Consider the following 15,134-nt stretch of genomic DNA (forward strand, 5'->3'; position numbering starts at 1 on the left):
CCAGTCTCGAGGAGTTTTGCTACCTTTGTTGTCTCGGGGTGGACAGCGTGGGGGCCAGGAGGTTTGACTTTGAAACTCCAGCACGAGAAACAGCCCGTTAGATCAAAAGCCGGGTCAAGGAGATAGAACGCAGTTGCAGAAGGCGATATAGTCTAGAATTGGTTTCATTTGGATTTGTTCCAATGACCTCAACTGTTATTGCGGCGCCTCTTTTGATGTCCGGGCCAACTTACGTGATTGGGCCTAGGCGGGGAACATGACGCACAATATGCATGCACATTCGATACTTTGGACTGGTGTGCCTTTGTCTTCTACTAAGGGTTTGAAGCCATCAAATTTACCCCTTTCCAACTTTGTGAAGTGATGTTCTCTAGTTCCGGTGGTGGTGAGGTCACTTAGGCTGAGGTGAGTGAGAGTGGCGTCACGTCCCCTCCGCGGTTATTAACTTATTCCCGCCCGCCTCAACCTCCGCAGCAGCGCATCCAGCTCACGTGCTAGCTGCAATTGTTTCAACCTTGTCCTCATCTAAGAATGGATAGCACGATCTCGAGACTGAAGCTTCAGAACTACGAGATTTGCCAGCTTGCGTCGCATTTGGCCTGACGCATATAGTCTGGGACTCTGACGCTATACAAGTCAAACGACGACGGCGCCATCATTACCACGCTGTCGTCTGGCCAAGAAGACTGCAACCTCGTTGTGTAACTGCTACGTCGGCCGGTCAAAGACTATCTTTGTCCGCAAGAACTCACCGCCGAAGCCATGGCGCCAACGTTCAAGATCGCAGTGATCCAGTTTGAGCCCAAGGTTTGTCGCCAATTCCTACGTCATAAGACACGTATCTGACTGAAATTTCACAGGCCATGGACATTGAAGGCAACTTTGTCAAAGCATGCTCCTACCTTCGACAGGCTGCCGAGTCGGACTGTCATCTTGCTGTCCTCCCTGAGTTTCACCTCACATCGTGGGTTCCCGATGAACCCGGCTTTCGCCTCGCCTCTGTGGAATCCAGTCGGTATCTAGATGAGTACCAGAAGCTCTCTCTCGAATTGAAGATGAGTATTGTCCCTGGCACAATATGCGAGAAAACAGGCCCGCCCGACGAGCAAGGTATAGGCAACGTGGCGTACTTTATCAACGGTGAAACGGGTGCGATCTCTGGGAAATATCAGAAAAAGAACCTCTGGCATCCAGAAAGACAACATCTCGTCTCGTCGGGTGACGAGCCACATGGGGCCTTTGACATCAATCTGAGGCGCGAGGATGGTCGGCCTGTCAGGGCTGGCATGCTTATTTGCTGGGATCTCGCTTTCCCGGAGGCGTTTCGAGCGCTAATTGCTGATGGCGCGCAGATCATCATCATTCCTTCGTGGTGGTTTCCCAACGACATTTCGGATTCGGCCCTGGCTATCAATCCAAGTTCGGAGGCGGTTTTCATCAAGAGTGCGACGGAATGCAGGGCATTCGAGAACACTGCCGCCATCGCGTTTGCCAACGCTGGCGGCCTGAGCAGTATCACCATGCCGGTGCAAGGCTGTCTGGGGCGACTTGGAATCGGCGAGGAGGGTGTGTTGGTGAGGGAGATCGACATGGCAGTGCTCGATGTCGCAGAAGAAAATTACAAGGTGAGAACGGACATGCAAAGAGAAGGGTGGCACTACAACTATACCTTGACGAGGAACTGAGGTCGGGCGGTGCCAGGAAGCGCTATTCAACGTCATGAATTGCTTACAAGCTCGCTTCATCCGTTATCGCCCATCATTTCGTTTGTGAATGCAGCGAAAATGACATAGCCAGCAAAAGAAAGGGATCGCTCGACCCCTTTTTCTGTCATTTGAGCCGAATCATGAGCACTGCTTCAAGAAGAAGTTCACTCACGGGCTTCTCTGTCAGATCAGGAGAGTGAAAAGGTGCCACAGGTCACATTGTAATCTCAAGGTCAGCTTATATCCATCTAATTAATTACAAATGACTTCCTGTCCTCCCTGGCATTCCCGAAATGGCCATGTGGCCTGCTTAAGGATGCGCAGCGCCGGATCAGAAATCGTACGATCTGTCATCCGGACATGCTGCCAGCCGAAGTTGAACGAAACCAGTCAACACGCGGCATCAGAAGCACTGGCCACTTTGCCTTATCGTACGAGGCGCGCCGAGACAGGCGACTATTGATTCTCGCTCTTATGTTGATGTACGGAGCAACGGACATTGTAGTCGGCCCTATCGTCTGCTGCCTGTAATTATATCGTCGTATATGTCGCCCATGGTGTGCACATCCGACCACGCTTTTCTTCATTCCAAAGTCTACCTGGAATTTCCACCGCAATAATGGACATTGTTCTCGAAGTCGTGGATCACTACGTGGCGGATCGCATCTACGCGTGGGCCTTGCCAGTGCGTTCATTGTCCTTTGAAGTCTACAGCGACAACGGTAATTGCACGATCGAGCGTACATCGAACTGGGAGTATAGGCCGAGCACGCATCTGTTCTACCTCCAACCTGCGGAAGAAGCATACGGAAGCATCTGGTCACGAGACAACATTTGGCGTCAGACGTTCACACTCTTCTTCTTAGGATGGTGAGTCCCCTATCTACTGCTACTGGAATATCCGAGCTGATCAACAGGGTGTTTGCAATGGTAAACTACTTCTTCTTCGCCACTCTCTCGTACGTATTCGTCTTCGACAAGGCGACATTCAAGCATCCCAAGTATCTCAAGAACCAAATTCGCCAGGAAATCAAGGAAGCACTAATTGCCATGCCTGGGATCTCCGTCCCCACGTGCATGGTCTTCCTGCTCGAGGTTCGTGGCTATACTCGTCTATACGGGCACACTGCAGAGGGCCCAGGGGCATGGTACGACTACGCGCAGATCTTTTTCTTCATCCTCTTTACCGACGCGCTCATCTACTGGATCCATCGCGGCCTGCACCATCCCAGGATATACAAGTGGCTTCATAAGGCGCATCACAGGTGGATCATGCCGACGCCGTACGCGAGCTACGCTTTTCACCCGTTGGATGGGTTTGCGCAGTCTGCGCCCTACCATCTGTTTCCGATGCTTTTCCCCATGCACAAGTTCGTCTTCATCACGGCGTTTATGTTTGTGAACCTATGGACGATTATGATCCATGATGGCGAATACATCACTGACAACCCTGTCATCAACGGTGCTGCCTGCCACTCAGCGCATCATCTTTACTTCAAGTACGTCGTGCGAGGTGGCCGATACATGTGGAGAAGCACTAATCCCCGTGAATAGCTACAACTACGGTCAGTTCCTCACATTCTGGGATAGGCTCGGCGGCAGCTATCGAAAACCAGACGGCGCGTGGTTCGACAAACAGACGAAAATGTCAGAGAAGACCTGGCGGTCTGACGTCAAGGAGATGGAGCGCCTCCAAAAGATTGTGGAGGGCGATGACTCGAGGGAGTATTCGACGATAGAAAAGAAGCTGCAGTGATCTATGTGCCCGCCACCCATGCAGTTTGGTTTGTGAGTCTGGTCGGAAAGGAGTAGCATGACAAGTTGGCGGGCAATGGGGACTACACAGCTTACGGAAGCACTGAGGTCTAAGGAGCCTTGCAACAACAACAAGCCAGTCAGCGTATATATATCAAAGGGCGAGTTTCGACGGCAAGAAGGATCAAAGTTGAGACCTGCCAAGGGCCCAAGACGGTTTACGCGGCTCTCGTTCTTAGTTGTGACCCACCCCAATTTCCAGGGCCAAAACACAACACCAAGACCGGCCAAACACGTGGGCGCGCTTATGGATCATGACGGCTTCATCTGGATTCTGAACTTCTGCCCTGCCGACCTCAGCGCGGCTGCCAACAAGACGCGTTATTGTCGAGAGTGCGCCTTTCGCTTCATTCAACAGACCAGAAATCATTGTGTTGTTTTGACCTTGAGGGTTCCCATCATTCTTGCACACGTAAGCATCAGCTCATTGACATGATGCCGCTTCAACGTCGCCAGCATCCACTCGCCAGAGCCAAGTCCGCCTCTCCTACGCGCAAGTCACACTTGCACGAACATTCGCAAACCTACAAGTCGGGTTCGCCACAGCTACTCACAGCTGATCAAGTGCCTGGATGGTATTCTGCCAATAATTGGACCGTCAATGGGTATCGACCTGTCACGCACTCTGTGCGTCTCTGTTTCGCGAGCCTACGTTACATGCACAACGAAAGCGTCAACATTTACACGCATCTGATCCCCTCTGTACTCTGCTTGGTTGGACACTGCGCCTTTTATCTGTGGTTCTCGCAGGCCTATCCGTCGAGTGCCTTTGCGGATCAGCTCATCTTCCACATCTACTTGACCACGTCGTTGGGATGCTTTGGCATATCTGCCGCTTACCACACTCTGCTCTGCCATTCTGAGCATTACTCAAATCTGTGGGTGCGACTCGACTATGCAGCGATTGTCATACAGATACTGGGCTCGTTTGTCTCGGGGATCTATGTCTCGTTCTACTGCGAGCCAAGGCTACAGGTTGCCTACTGGGCAATGGTGAGATGTCGCTAAACTTTTGTCCATGTTGCCACGACTAACTGTGAAAGATTCTCGTTCTTGGAACGATTGCAGGTTACATCAACCTCAGTCCCGGTTTGCAAAGCCCGGAATGGCGGTCTGTCCGACTGGCCTCCTTTGTCGTGACCGGCCTCTCAGCTTTTGCTCCCATTACTCACGCTGTGGCAATCTTCCCGTATGGCCAACTTGACCAGCAAGCTGGATTGAAGTGGTATTATCTCGAAGGCGTCTGCATGCTTGCTGGGGTCTTTTTCTATGCTGTGAGCAGCCACGTCGATCCATTTAGAGCGACAGCTAATTGACCGTGATAGTCACATTACCCCGAAGCGTGGCATCCACAGAGATTCGACATTTACGGCGCCTCGCATCAAGTCTTTCACTGTTTCGTCGTCGTGGGCGCGGCCCTGCACTTGTACGGCATCCTGAGCGCCTATAACTGGAACTATCAGCATCAGCGGTGTACCTGGTGACAATCTGATAGCGCGCGATAGTGGCATTTCTGTTTACTGAGCATTCTCCAGCCGGAACGACTTGAACTCCGTCCAGTTGGCAATGTTGCGCGCCTCCACAACATGCTTGTTAATCAAAATTTGAGGGCAAGTGGAATATTGTCTATATAAAGATGCCGGCAGACTTGAATAGAGTATACAAAACGATCACAGCAGCAAAACAAACAACATCACCACAACACTCTTCCACCATGACCTCTCACCAATCCTACCGCAAGACGGTCCTGGTGACTGGTGCCAATGGCTACATTGGGTTCGCCGTCAGCAAAGCCTTTGTACGCGCCGGCTATCGGGTTTTTGGACTCGTGCGGCGGGTCGAAGCCACTGTCGACCTGCAGGTCAACGAGATCACGCCTGTCGTTGGCACCCTGGATGACATGGCCTGGGTGCCCAATCTCCTCGAGGAGAGCAACACACTCAATGTCATCGTCAACTGTCTCGAAGCCTATCCCGACTACGAAACGGTCTACCAGAAGCTCATCGCCCTTTTCCGCCAAATATCTATAAAAGGCAACGAGAATGGGGTCCGCCCCCTGCTGTTGTGGTCATCAGGCTGTAAAGACTATGGGATTGACGGCGCTCTTCACGGTGATCCTGGCCTTGTGGCTCAGACTGAGGAGAGCCCCGTTGACGGGACGGCTGAGGCAGTGCGCTCGCGTGCCGAGACGTCCCTCCGAGTCTTCGATCACCCAGAGCTCTTTGACGGTATTGTCCTTCGCCCGACTTGTGTCTACGGCTACTCGAGTAGCTACTACGGCGCCATGCTAGACTACGCTTCAGAGCAAGCCGACAAGGGTGAGCGAGCTCTGCGCATCCCCGTGGACCCCAGGACACCGATGCACGCGTGCCACGTCGACGACTGTGCCGAAGCCTACGTCTCGCTTGCTGAGCATGCGCCCCGCGCTGATGTCGCCAATCAGGTGTACAACATCTCAGCTCACCGCTACGAAACAGTTGGGGAAATTGGCCATGCCCTGGCTGCTGCGTACGGCTTTCCGGATGGCGCGAGGTTCCCCCAAGATGGGGGCGACTGGTTCCCGCCTCGGCTGTATGTCATGTTCAACTTCCCCCAGTGGGTGGGCAGCGGCAAGATTCGTAGGGCAACGGGCTGGACGGACAAGAGGCCCCTCTTCCAGGAGGACATTGGAGTCTTCAGGGCGGCGTATGAGGCAGAGAAAGCTCGGGGCCATGAGAACATTGCAAAGTCGTCGCAGCGACTGCACGGAATGGGCACCTTAGTCCACCCTCAGTGATCATGGCCATGTTCCTGGGTTCCCTGGGCGATACCAAGATAATAATCATGCAGTCCTGCATCCTATTTTAGTACCTGTTGTCGATGCGAAGGGCATTGGTGTTTCCTTCGGCACTTGCACATGCCGAGCGATTCATGAGCACTTTTTCCCCTTTGGGGTGAATGTTTGCATAATAGCCAAAAATGAGATTAGGACTGATTCTGACAAAGTTCACTCGCGCTGACAGAATACGCCACTCGTTAATTATTTTAAGCATCAGCTTGGGTCAGCCGCATTCGCTCCACGCTTACTTGCTTGCATTGCCGGACCAGAATTGAGGCGGTGCGGCTGACGCTCAGGTTGGCCTTGAGTTGGTGAGGTTCTGCCAAGTTCGGGAGAGCTCATGTCCGGGGGGCTGTGTGAGTGTTTGCTGTATCAAAACTTCTGAAAGTCGACATGAAGATGATAATAGTAGTTTCAATCATGGCTATATAAGAACGGGAGTCGAGGGCTCGGATGAGATTGAACAGCATCAACAGCATCAACAGCAACCATTTCGTTCTCTTTTCGAGTTTACAGTTCAAGTCTTTCGCCTGATTCATATCCTACGCATCTCCCACTCCAGCAACATGTTCAAGAACATTCTGTCAGTTGCCGCTCTGGTCTCCTCTGTCCTGGCGGCGCCAACCCCCACGACAGGCGGCAACCACCCCACCCGCGCCGACACGCCCCTCACAGGCGTCACCCACACCGTCGTCGCCGGCCAGGGCGGTCTCAACTTCGAGCCCGCCAACGTCGTCGCCCAAGTCGGCGATATCATCCAGTGGGATTTTCTGCCGGCCAACCACTCCGTCGTCCAGTCCAACTTTGCCGACCCCTGCCAGCCCCTGGCCGACGGCTCCGGCTTCTTCCCGGGCTTCGAGTTCGCAACGCAAGAGGGCAAGAACGACAATGTCTTTCAGATTGTCATCGAGGACGACAGCACCATTTGGTACTACTGCCCCCAGCTCAAGGGGGAGCATTGCAAGAAGGGCATGGTGGGCGTGATCAACCAGGACTTTGATAGCAATGAGCGCACGTTGGCCAAGCACAAGGAGCTCGCAGCTGGAGTGGAGGAAATTGTTGTGCCATCGGGGACACAGGGTGGTGAGATTCTCGTAAATCCTAATCCTTAGAAAGATTGTGGTTCAACTCGTTCGTTCTACACTCTTTTTTAGATTACCTTTTAGCAGATGACTGGCAGAGGATTTTTTTTCGGGAGGGTGGGGGGGGTGGGGGGGGGGTGCTTCGGTGTTTGATTTGTTTTCTTAGCAGTTAGAACAATATAGCTCACGATCACATTGCGCTCATTGCAGAATAAAATCGGTCAAGTCGAGACAATTCCGGAGACTGAGAGCCTAATTTAGCAAAGCCCCCTTTAGGATAACCAGTGCCTCCGTTGCAAAAAGAATCACCACTGTCACGTATAGGCGCCGTGTAGGGTAGCCTGGGATCTGGCATACCCTATACATACATGTAAATCTTCAGGAGACCCTTATCTAATCAGTCTTGGTTTGCCGCCAGTAACCGCCCAGGGCCGTCTCGTCCAGTTGACTTTTGAGGAGCGTCAACTCAACCGCATTAGACGCCAGCTGGTGCAACCACCTGCAGTGCTTCTAGAATGCATCGATTGCCATGGATGTACCCAGGGTCTCGGAAGGGGGCGACATGAGTGCTCCAATGAGCGAGCAGGAAAAGAAGTACGCTCATCCTTGTCCCACGCTTGGAACTTGGTGTTTGGTTGCTGACCACAGCTTCACAGGAAGCTTCGCAATCGCCTTTCCCAGCGAGCCTTTCGCCGAAGACAGGCAGAATGCGTGCGGGAACTCCAGAGCCGGGTCCAGGCCGACCAGCGGCCGGAGAGTGAGCGCGTGGAGGCTCTGCAGAAGGAGAACCGAATGCTCCGGCAGCAGCTCGTGGACCTCCAGAGCAACATGTCGCGCATGATGGCGACCATGCAGTCGCTCAACGACTCTGTGACGAAGACGTTGGATAGTACTGCGCACGGAGATGAAGCTCTTGTCCGGCGGGATACGAATTGCCAGACAGACATGGTTCCTATTGAGCGGATCAATCATAGGCCGGCGTCTGACCAGCCGCCCTCGGACTTAAATTCATTCGACCTCACCGCCACGGAGCTCGAGTCTCTCCCAGGACAGACAGGATGCCTCGAACCCGCAGCAGAGACCAGTGGCACTTGGTTCGACCTCGTTAACCCAGGTGGTACCAGTCCTCTCTACTCCCAGATACCCAACATCTGGAGCCACGAGTACCAAATGGGTATGCAGCCGTATTTGGCGGCAGTAAACGCAACCGAGGAGTCGAGAATGATGCTTGGCAAACACTACCCCTGCACCAATTCACCGTTCTCTGACCACATTCAGCTTCTACAGCACATGCTGAAGAACAAATTGGATGCGTCAGGATCTATACAGAGGTGAGCCAAGATGAATCTTTCAGATGGTCCCGACGCCTCTCTGACCAATTCCAGTGTGTACCAGCCAGTGCTTATGGTCTTGTCCATGTTCAATAGCATGACCCGACCGGATGTCATGGCTTGGTACGCTAAGACGCGCTTCTTCCACATTATTGAACTCACCGCGTGGCAGCTATACCCTTCCTCGTCCACCTTTGAGAAGCTACATCCAAGGTATCGCCCTATAAAAGCCCAGATGGAGAATGCGCACCCGCTCATCATTGATTGGATACCGTTCCCTTCGGTCCGAGATCGTCTCATACAGCTTCACTCGGCCAACCCACATGTTGACCAGATATTCTGCGATGCCGTGACAGGCTACGTTGTAGAGACGCTCATGTCCGATCTTGTCCTGGGGGCGGAGCCAGTGCAAGTGTACGTTCGAGTGACCGATCTCATCAACACCATGGCCAGCGTCACGGCCGAGAACGATGAGACGGTGGCTGTCCTCCCCGCTCCGGATGTCGCCTCGTTGTTCTCGTCCCCGGCGTATGCTCGTGCAGCCTTCAACAAGCTCAACATGGACAAGGGCGCGGGGTACTACAAGATCGACCCGGCATTCTTTGGAAAGTACCCCGAGCTCTACGACCAGGCCAGCGAGCTCACGGCAGCGGGGACGCCGCTGAAGCCCACGTTCCAGAAGATCCTGACATACCCCAAGCCGCTCAGCCACTCTACGGTCGAGACATACCGCAGTTTCATCGACTTTTCCCTTGATGCCATCAACATGATTATCCAGTCCCCTGGATCGGGATCCGAACTACGGTCAAGATGAATTCCAGCAAAGCAATTCCTTGTACAGCTGACCACATGATATGCCACAAGCTCAGAGGCTATACAGACCCTCACATGGAATAAAGGAACTAGCATTGCGCCCAAATTCAAACGAGGACGCCATATTTATAGCTGCAAAACAATTTTTGCACGGGCCCTCGCTTTGGAACGGCTTGCTGAGTAGCGACCCACAAGCGGCGGGTTGACTAACAGCCGAGTTACTAACAACCGGATGTTTGCCAATGGTCGCATTCGTGTTACGTTTAGTATGTGGGGATTGGACAATGTACACAGACAAAAGGAATATGACCTTGCTTACACGGCGAGATTTGTTCTTTTCCAGTCTTCATATTCACCAGACGTCACGCCCAAGGGAAGAAATCATACCTCAAGCATGCCGTCCCAAACAACCACAAGGATGCCCTCCTACAGCTTCATGGATGACTACAGCGAAGGAGCCCATCCAGCACTGCTCAAGGCCCTTGTGTCGAGCAACGCAACCCAAGAGACCGGCTACGGAAACGACACATACTGCGAGCTTGCACGACAAAGAATCAGGCGCCATCTTGGGCGCGACAATGTGGGCATCTTCTTTGTGCCGAGCGGCACATCGGCCAACGCCATCTCCATCGCGGCCTGTCTTCGACCACACGAGGCTGTCATTGCCGCGAGTTCCGGGCACATTGTCACGCGCGAGACGGGGGCGGTCGAGGCCAGTGGGCACAAGATCATCAATGTGGCACCGCACCAGGGGAAACTGACGCCCATGGTCATCGAGAGGGCACTGAAGGACAACTGGCACTTTCCACACATGGCTAAACCTCGACTGGTCTACATATCGAATGCGACAGAGATTGGCACTATATACACCAGAGACGAACTCGCTGCCATCAAGCAAGTCTGCGAACAGAACGAGCTCATCCTGTTCCTGGACGGCGCCCGCATCGGGACCGCGCTGGCTTCCAAGGCCAACGACATGACGCTGTCCGACGTCCTCGAGCTGACCGACATCTTCTGGATCGGAGGAACGAAGAACGGCGCATTGCTGGGCGAAGCTGTCGTGGTCAAGGAGCCGCGTCTCGCGTCCGAGTTTGAATTTTATGTCAAGCAGCACGGGTCACTCCTCGCCAAGGGTCGCGTCATCGGTGCGCAGTTTGCGGAGCTCTTTGCGGAGGATCTGTACTTTGAGCTCGCGCGACAGGCCAACGTGGCAGCCGAGACCCTCTCCAGGGGCATCGCGGCGGCGGGCTTCACGGTGTCTGCTGCGACGGAGACGAACCAGGTGTTTGCGGCGCTGCCACTGGGTCTGATCAAAGTGCTTCAGGATCATTTCACCTTCTACGTGTGGGAGCGGTATGGCGATGATGAAGCGGTGATCAGGTTGCTGACGACCTGGGCGACGGACTCGGAGCAGGTCGACAGATTTGTTGAGATGGTGCATCAATGGAAATAATACGAGGGCGCGAGCCCATTGATGTTTCACCTTAAGCGCGCACAGAAACGTTGACTCAACATGAGAGAAGTATTGTCCACGTGTGATACTCCATGGCCACAGCCCATCCGATGTTTGCCTTGGGCTGGAGGTGCACATTTGTAGACGGCGCCCTTTTTTTCTCTACGGCGAGTCCTCACACCTCTTTCATCAAACCCTTCTATGCCATTCTTGTATTCTCTACACGCCTCTGCTGCTGCTTTGCTCAACGCACAACTACCTCTCTCTCTCGCTCCCTTCCTCTGCGCAGCACGCTGCTTCCACCTCCGTCCAGCCCTACAAGCCTTCATCGTCACGCTCATCATGGCTGGCGCATACGATCTGACGGAAACCATACCCAGCGTCGAGGTTACAGACGACGATGGCCCCGTGATCGTTCCCGGCCCTCATGCGCCTGGCTATCATAGATCGCGCGGTGCAGAGCCGACGCTCATGCCCCCTCCCACAACACCGCTTCGCCGTGCCGCCTCGACCGCGCCGCCCGACCACCCGCAGAAGCGTCGCAAGCAGGGCTTTGGCGCGCTGGAGCGGAGAGCCTTCTTCAACACCATAGTCGAGTCCGCGCCCAACGACCAGACCATCAGCCGCATCCTCACCAGCCCCGACGACCTCGAGCGGGCCGAGCTGAAACACTGCTTTGAGATCCTGCACGCCTGCGGCAGTGCGACGAACAAGGATGCCACGCTGGCGACGACCAACGAAAGCATCGAGGGCTATTTGAGGGCCATCTTCAAGAACTGGGACAGTGGCGCGCCCGTAGGCGACGAGTTTGAGGCCAGTCCTGGCGATGTCGAGGAGCTGAGGGACATTAAAGTTCAGGTGTCGGCTGGCATGTTATGCAGTGAGTGGCCCTAGTGCAGAGACCAAAGAGCAACCAATTGATACTGACAGGGACAACAGGCAATCAACCGCAACACAAAAGCGCCAAAGCTTGCTACGAATGCGAGACATGCACATGCGAGCTCCTCGCCCAAGCACAGGTCGACATGAAGGACAACAGCCTCCGCCTCAACTTTATCACCATTGACCCGCGCGCGCCGCCCCCGACGGTGAGGAAATACCTGCCCTGCCGACTCGGTGTGCCGGCCACCACGACGTCGCCCAAGCTGTTGTGGAAGGCGACGCCGCCGTGGCGCGTTGAGCTGATGGAGACAATGGAGGACGGCGTGACGAGGGAGGTGCACCGCGTCAACAAGCTTTATGCCGTCTGGCTGGGTCGCAAGGTCGTCGCGGCTTGGGCGCAGGGGCAGGAGTACAAGTGTGGCATTGGTGGGCGATGGGGATATATGGAAACAACTGATATTAAAGCCATGATCAAGGCGTTGCACGTGGGTTGAGGCGAGGGACCTTTGCTTTGACGAACATAGGGGTATGAGCACGGAAGCGCTGCTTTGAGAGGAGGATGGACATGGATTACGCGAGACGTAAAGACCGTTGGGAGGTGAGGAGCATATCAGGAGTCATCACAGGGATATACATCCATCACGGGGCAAAGTCATTCAATTGCAGTTCGGAGCGCTATGGGAAAGAAAAGGCCATATTAATTCATAGCAGCAGTTGGGCGACAGGTCAATGCCTTGCTCGTTCATTGGTCATACTTCATTCTCCTTTGCCAACTCTGCGTGCACTGACAGTCCTTCAAGAGACCTCCCCAAGCTTGCCTGTGTACTCACTAATGTTGCGCTTCTTCTTGGGTGGCTCCGAGTCACCATCGTTTGTCTGGCAGACTCCCTCGTCATTATGATCATGATCATGCTCCTCCTCGTTCCAGTCCGGAAAGCCGTCGTCGAACAAGTCATTCAGCTCCTCGACCTTTTCCTCGACAGTCTTGTCCTGGCGCATCACCTGCTGCCACGCCTCCCACTCCTCGTCGTTGAGAAGGCAGTCGTCAAATAGCTTGGCGAGCTTCTCCTTTTGCAGGGCCAGACCGATAAAGACAATCTCCTGGGCGCGGTCACCCCATTCGCCACCCGCCTTGATCTCGTACTCGAATTGCTCGTCAAACTCGCCGTGCTCGGCGGGCCATTCTTCCTTGGGGAATGTGCACCAAAAGGGCCCATTTGGGATCATGGAGAGCATGGCGCCGGCCTGGGACCACTCGCCTCTGGTGTCGGGGCGGGTCGCCAGCCATATGCCACCCTTGGAGCGGAGCAGGTCTTTAAGGATGGGATGATTGCGGCGGTTGGCGAGGATGATCTCGTCATCTGGAATCTCGAATCCTGCGTCGTATTCCTCCTCCTCCTCCTCCTCCTCATCGTCACTTGGGATGGTCTCATGGGTGGCCGCACGAGAGCGATGAGATCCAGCATCGGAGAAACTGTCCTCCGTGGCGGCTTTGTCGGAGCTGGAGGCATCCGCGTCGAGGGCCATGGGAGAAGGACGTTCGACCTTGTCATCATCTTGATTGTCTTCTTTCTCGTCTTCCTCATCTTCGTCGTCGCCATGTGTCAGCTGCAAGACATACTTGTCATGAACCAATTCCATCAGGCGCTCGGGGTGGAATGGTCGATGGCGCTTGTAGACGCAATTGCGAACGTTGTACTCCTCTGTCTCGGGGTTGGGGGTGATGACCATGCGTCCGTTGATCTGTTCCATCAGTCAGCAGGGTTTGGCACCAGCAAGGGGGGCGGATCCAAAAGACGTACCTCACGAGGAATCAGTTCGTGTAGATCCTGCAGCCAGCCGACGCTCACTTGCGCCTTGGCGAGGTCAAACAGCTCCGTGTTGATGAGTTTCCAGACGTCGACCTTGCCGAATTTTGTCGTGTAGATGAGAGCGCCTCGGTTCAGCGTCTTGATCAGGGCCTTGAGCTCGGCGAGGCGCTCCTTGCTGACCTTGTCGGACTTGTTGAGCAGGATGACATTGGCAAATTCAATCTGGTCGACCATCAGGTCGGACACGGTGCGCTCATCTTCCTCGGGCGTGTCCTTGCGGCGTGTGGACAGGAGGTCGGGCGTGTCAAACTCATTCAGCATGGTGAAAGCGTCAATGACGGTGACGGCGCAGTCGAGCTTGGCAAATTGCTCGATGCCACCTGCGCTCTTGCTACATGCGTGTCAGTGGATGTGTTTTCTGACAGTGTCATGGAAGACATACATGGACCGAAGCGTCTCCATGAGATCAGGGTCGACGCCCAACGAGTCAGACTGGTCAAGCATCTGGTCCATCAAGCGCTTGTCGAAGCTCTCGGCGACTTGCGCGGGCTCACTGATGCCACTGCTCTCAATGACAACATAGTCGAAAGACTGGAGCTTGTGCAAACGGACCAGCTCGGTCAGTAGATCGCCGCGAAGCGTGCAGCAAATGCAGCCATTCTGGAGCGCGACAACCTTTTCCTTGGTCTGCTTGATGTTGTGCGTGCCCTTAATCAAGTTTGCATCAATGTTGATTCTGTGAGTCCAGTGATCAGTGCACGGTCCCTAAATGGACGGATGGCGGGTCCGGTCACATACGCCCCAATGTCGTTCACAACAACGGCAATCTTGTATCCATGGTCGCTTGTGAGGATGTGCTTGAGAAGTGTCGTCTTGCCAGCTCCCTAGAAAGTTCAGTGACTGTATCGGTGTTGTCCCTTCAAAGGCACGTACCAAGAAACCAGAGAGAAGGGTAACAGGAAGCGGTTTTTCGGGCAGGATGACGGGGGTCGCTCTCTTGGCTCCCTTAGTCCCAGAGTTCTTGCGTTCATTTTTGGTAGCTCCGGCCATTTTGAGAGGACACGATTGAGGGTAGTGAAGCAGTACTGAACGGAATGCTACTACGTATGACCACGGTGATGTTTCCTCAAGAGAGAGTGCGAGAAAGAGATTCGGCGGACAGCATTTGATGGAGAGACCAAAGGAGAAAACCCCTCATCAGGGTGATTTAACTTTTCTGAATTATTATTTTGTGGTTTTGAGAGTATTGTATTTCACTATGTGGCCTGGCCTCGCATCCTCCAAACATCCCGTCGTTGTGGTTGGAACGGGTTCAAGTTGACCATCAGGGTCCCTCATCCAGGGCCTAAGATGAAGCCGGCTTACCCATCGCGCATATGGCTGGATTGTCATTGGCTGTATTCTAGATTGACCTTCAGGAACC

At 54.1% G+C, this 15,134-nt stretch overlaps 7 protein-coding genes across 7 annotated transcripts; 6 read left to right on the forward strand and 1 right to left on the reverse strand.

The window, feature by feature from the left end:
• Window positions 1-762: 762 nt before the first annotated feature.
• J7T54_001184 (Nitrilase-like protein) lies at window positions 763-1,685 on the forward strand (the record flags this gene model as incomplete). The annotated part of the gene is made up of 2 exons (XM_051507238.1): window positions 763-807; window positions 861-1,685. 2 exons carry the CDS (start codon window positions 763-765, stop codon window positions 1,683-1,685), a joined length of 870 nt encoding a protein of 289 aa, XP_051361536.1.
• Window positions 1,686-2,325: 640 nt separating this feature from the next.
• Window positions 2,326-3,462, forward strand: J7T54_001185 (c-5 sterol desaturase; the record flags this gene model as incomplete). The annotated part of the gene is made up of 3 exons (XM_051507239.1): window positions 2,326-2,576; window positions 2,624-3,205; window positions 3,261-3,462. The coding sequence occupies 3 exons, from the start codon at window positions 2,326-2,328 to the stop codon at window positions 3,460-3,462; spliced, it is 1,035 nt and encodes a 344-aa protein (XP_051361537.1).
• Window positions 3,463-5,235: 1,773 nt separating this feature from the next.
• Window positions 5,236-6,297, forward strand: J7T54_001186 (UDP-arabinose 4-epimerase-like protein; the record flags this gene model as incomplete). Its single annotated transcript, XM_051507240.1, has 1 exon — window positions 5,236-6,297. The coding sequence occupies one exon, from the start codon at window positions 5,236-5,238 to the stop codon at window positions 6,295-6,297; it is 1,062 nt and encodes a 353-aa protein (XP_051361538.1).
• A 608-nt stretch (window positions 6,298-6,905) lies between these two features.
• J7T54_001187 (uncharacterized protein) lies at window positions 6,906-9,566 on the forward strand (the record flags this gene model as incomplete). Its single annotated transcript, XM_051507241.1, has 4 exons — window positions 6,906-7,433; window positions 7,936-8,015; window positions 8,078-8,752; window positions 8,807-9,566. The coding sequence occupies 4 exons, from the start codon at window positions 6,906-6,908 to the stop codon at window positions 9,564-9,566; spliced, it is 2,043 nt and encodes a 680-aa protein (XP_051361539.1).
• Window positions 9,567-9,959: 393 nt separating this feature from the next.
• Window positions 9,960-11,018, forward strand: J7T54_001188 (threonine aldolase; the record flags this gene model as incomplete). Its single annotated transcript, XM_051507243.1, has 1 exon — window positions 9,960-11,018. One exon carries the CDS (start codon window positions 9,960-9,962, stop codon window positions 11,016-11,018), a length of 1,059 nt encoding a protein of 352 aa, XP_051361540.1.
• A 201-nt stretch (window positions 11,019-11,219) lies between these two features.
• On the forward strand, window positions 11,220-12,394 carry J7T54_001189 (uncharacterized protein; the record flags this gene model as incomplete). The annotated part of the gene is made up of 2 exons (XM_051507244.1): window positions 11,220-11,898; window positions 11,958-12,394. 2 exons carry the CDS (start codon window positions 11,220-11,222, stop codon window positions 12,392-12,394), a joined length of 1,116 nt encoding a protein of 371 aa, XP_051361541.1.
• A 301-nt stretch (window positions 12,395-12,695) lies between these two features.
• On the reverse strand, window positions 12,696-14,761 carry J7T54_001190 (PiT family inorganic phosphate transporter; the record flags this gene model as incomplete). The annotated part of the gene is made up of 5 exons (XM_051507245.1): window positions 12,696-13,643; window positions 13,703-14,102; window positions 14,154-14,447; window positions 14,510-14,595; window positions 14,645-14,761. The coding sequence occupies 5 exons, from the start codon at window positions 14,759-14,761 to the stop codon at window positions 12,696-12,698; spliced, it is 1,845 nt and encodes a 614-aa protein (XP_051361542.1).
• Window positions 14,762-15,134: the final 373 nt, after the last annotated feature.

Source organism: Emericellopsis cladophorae (genome assembly GCF_022114955.1).
Source record: "Emericellopsis cladophorae strain MUM 19.33 chromosome Unknown NODE_29_length_272814_cov_116_152143, whole genome shotgun sequence".
NCBI classification, from domain to species: domain Eukaryota; kingdom Fungi; phylum Ascomycota; class Sordariomycetes; order Hypocreales; family Bionectriaceae; genus Emericellopsis; species Emericellopsis cladophorae.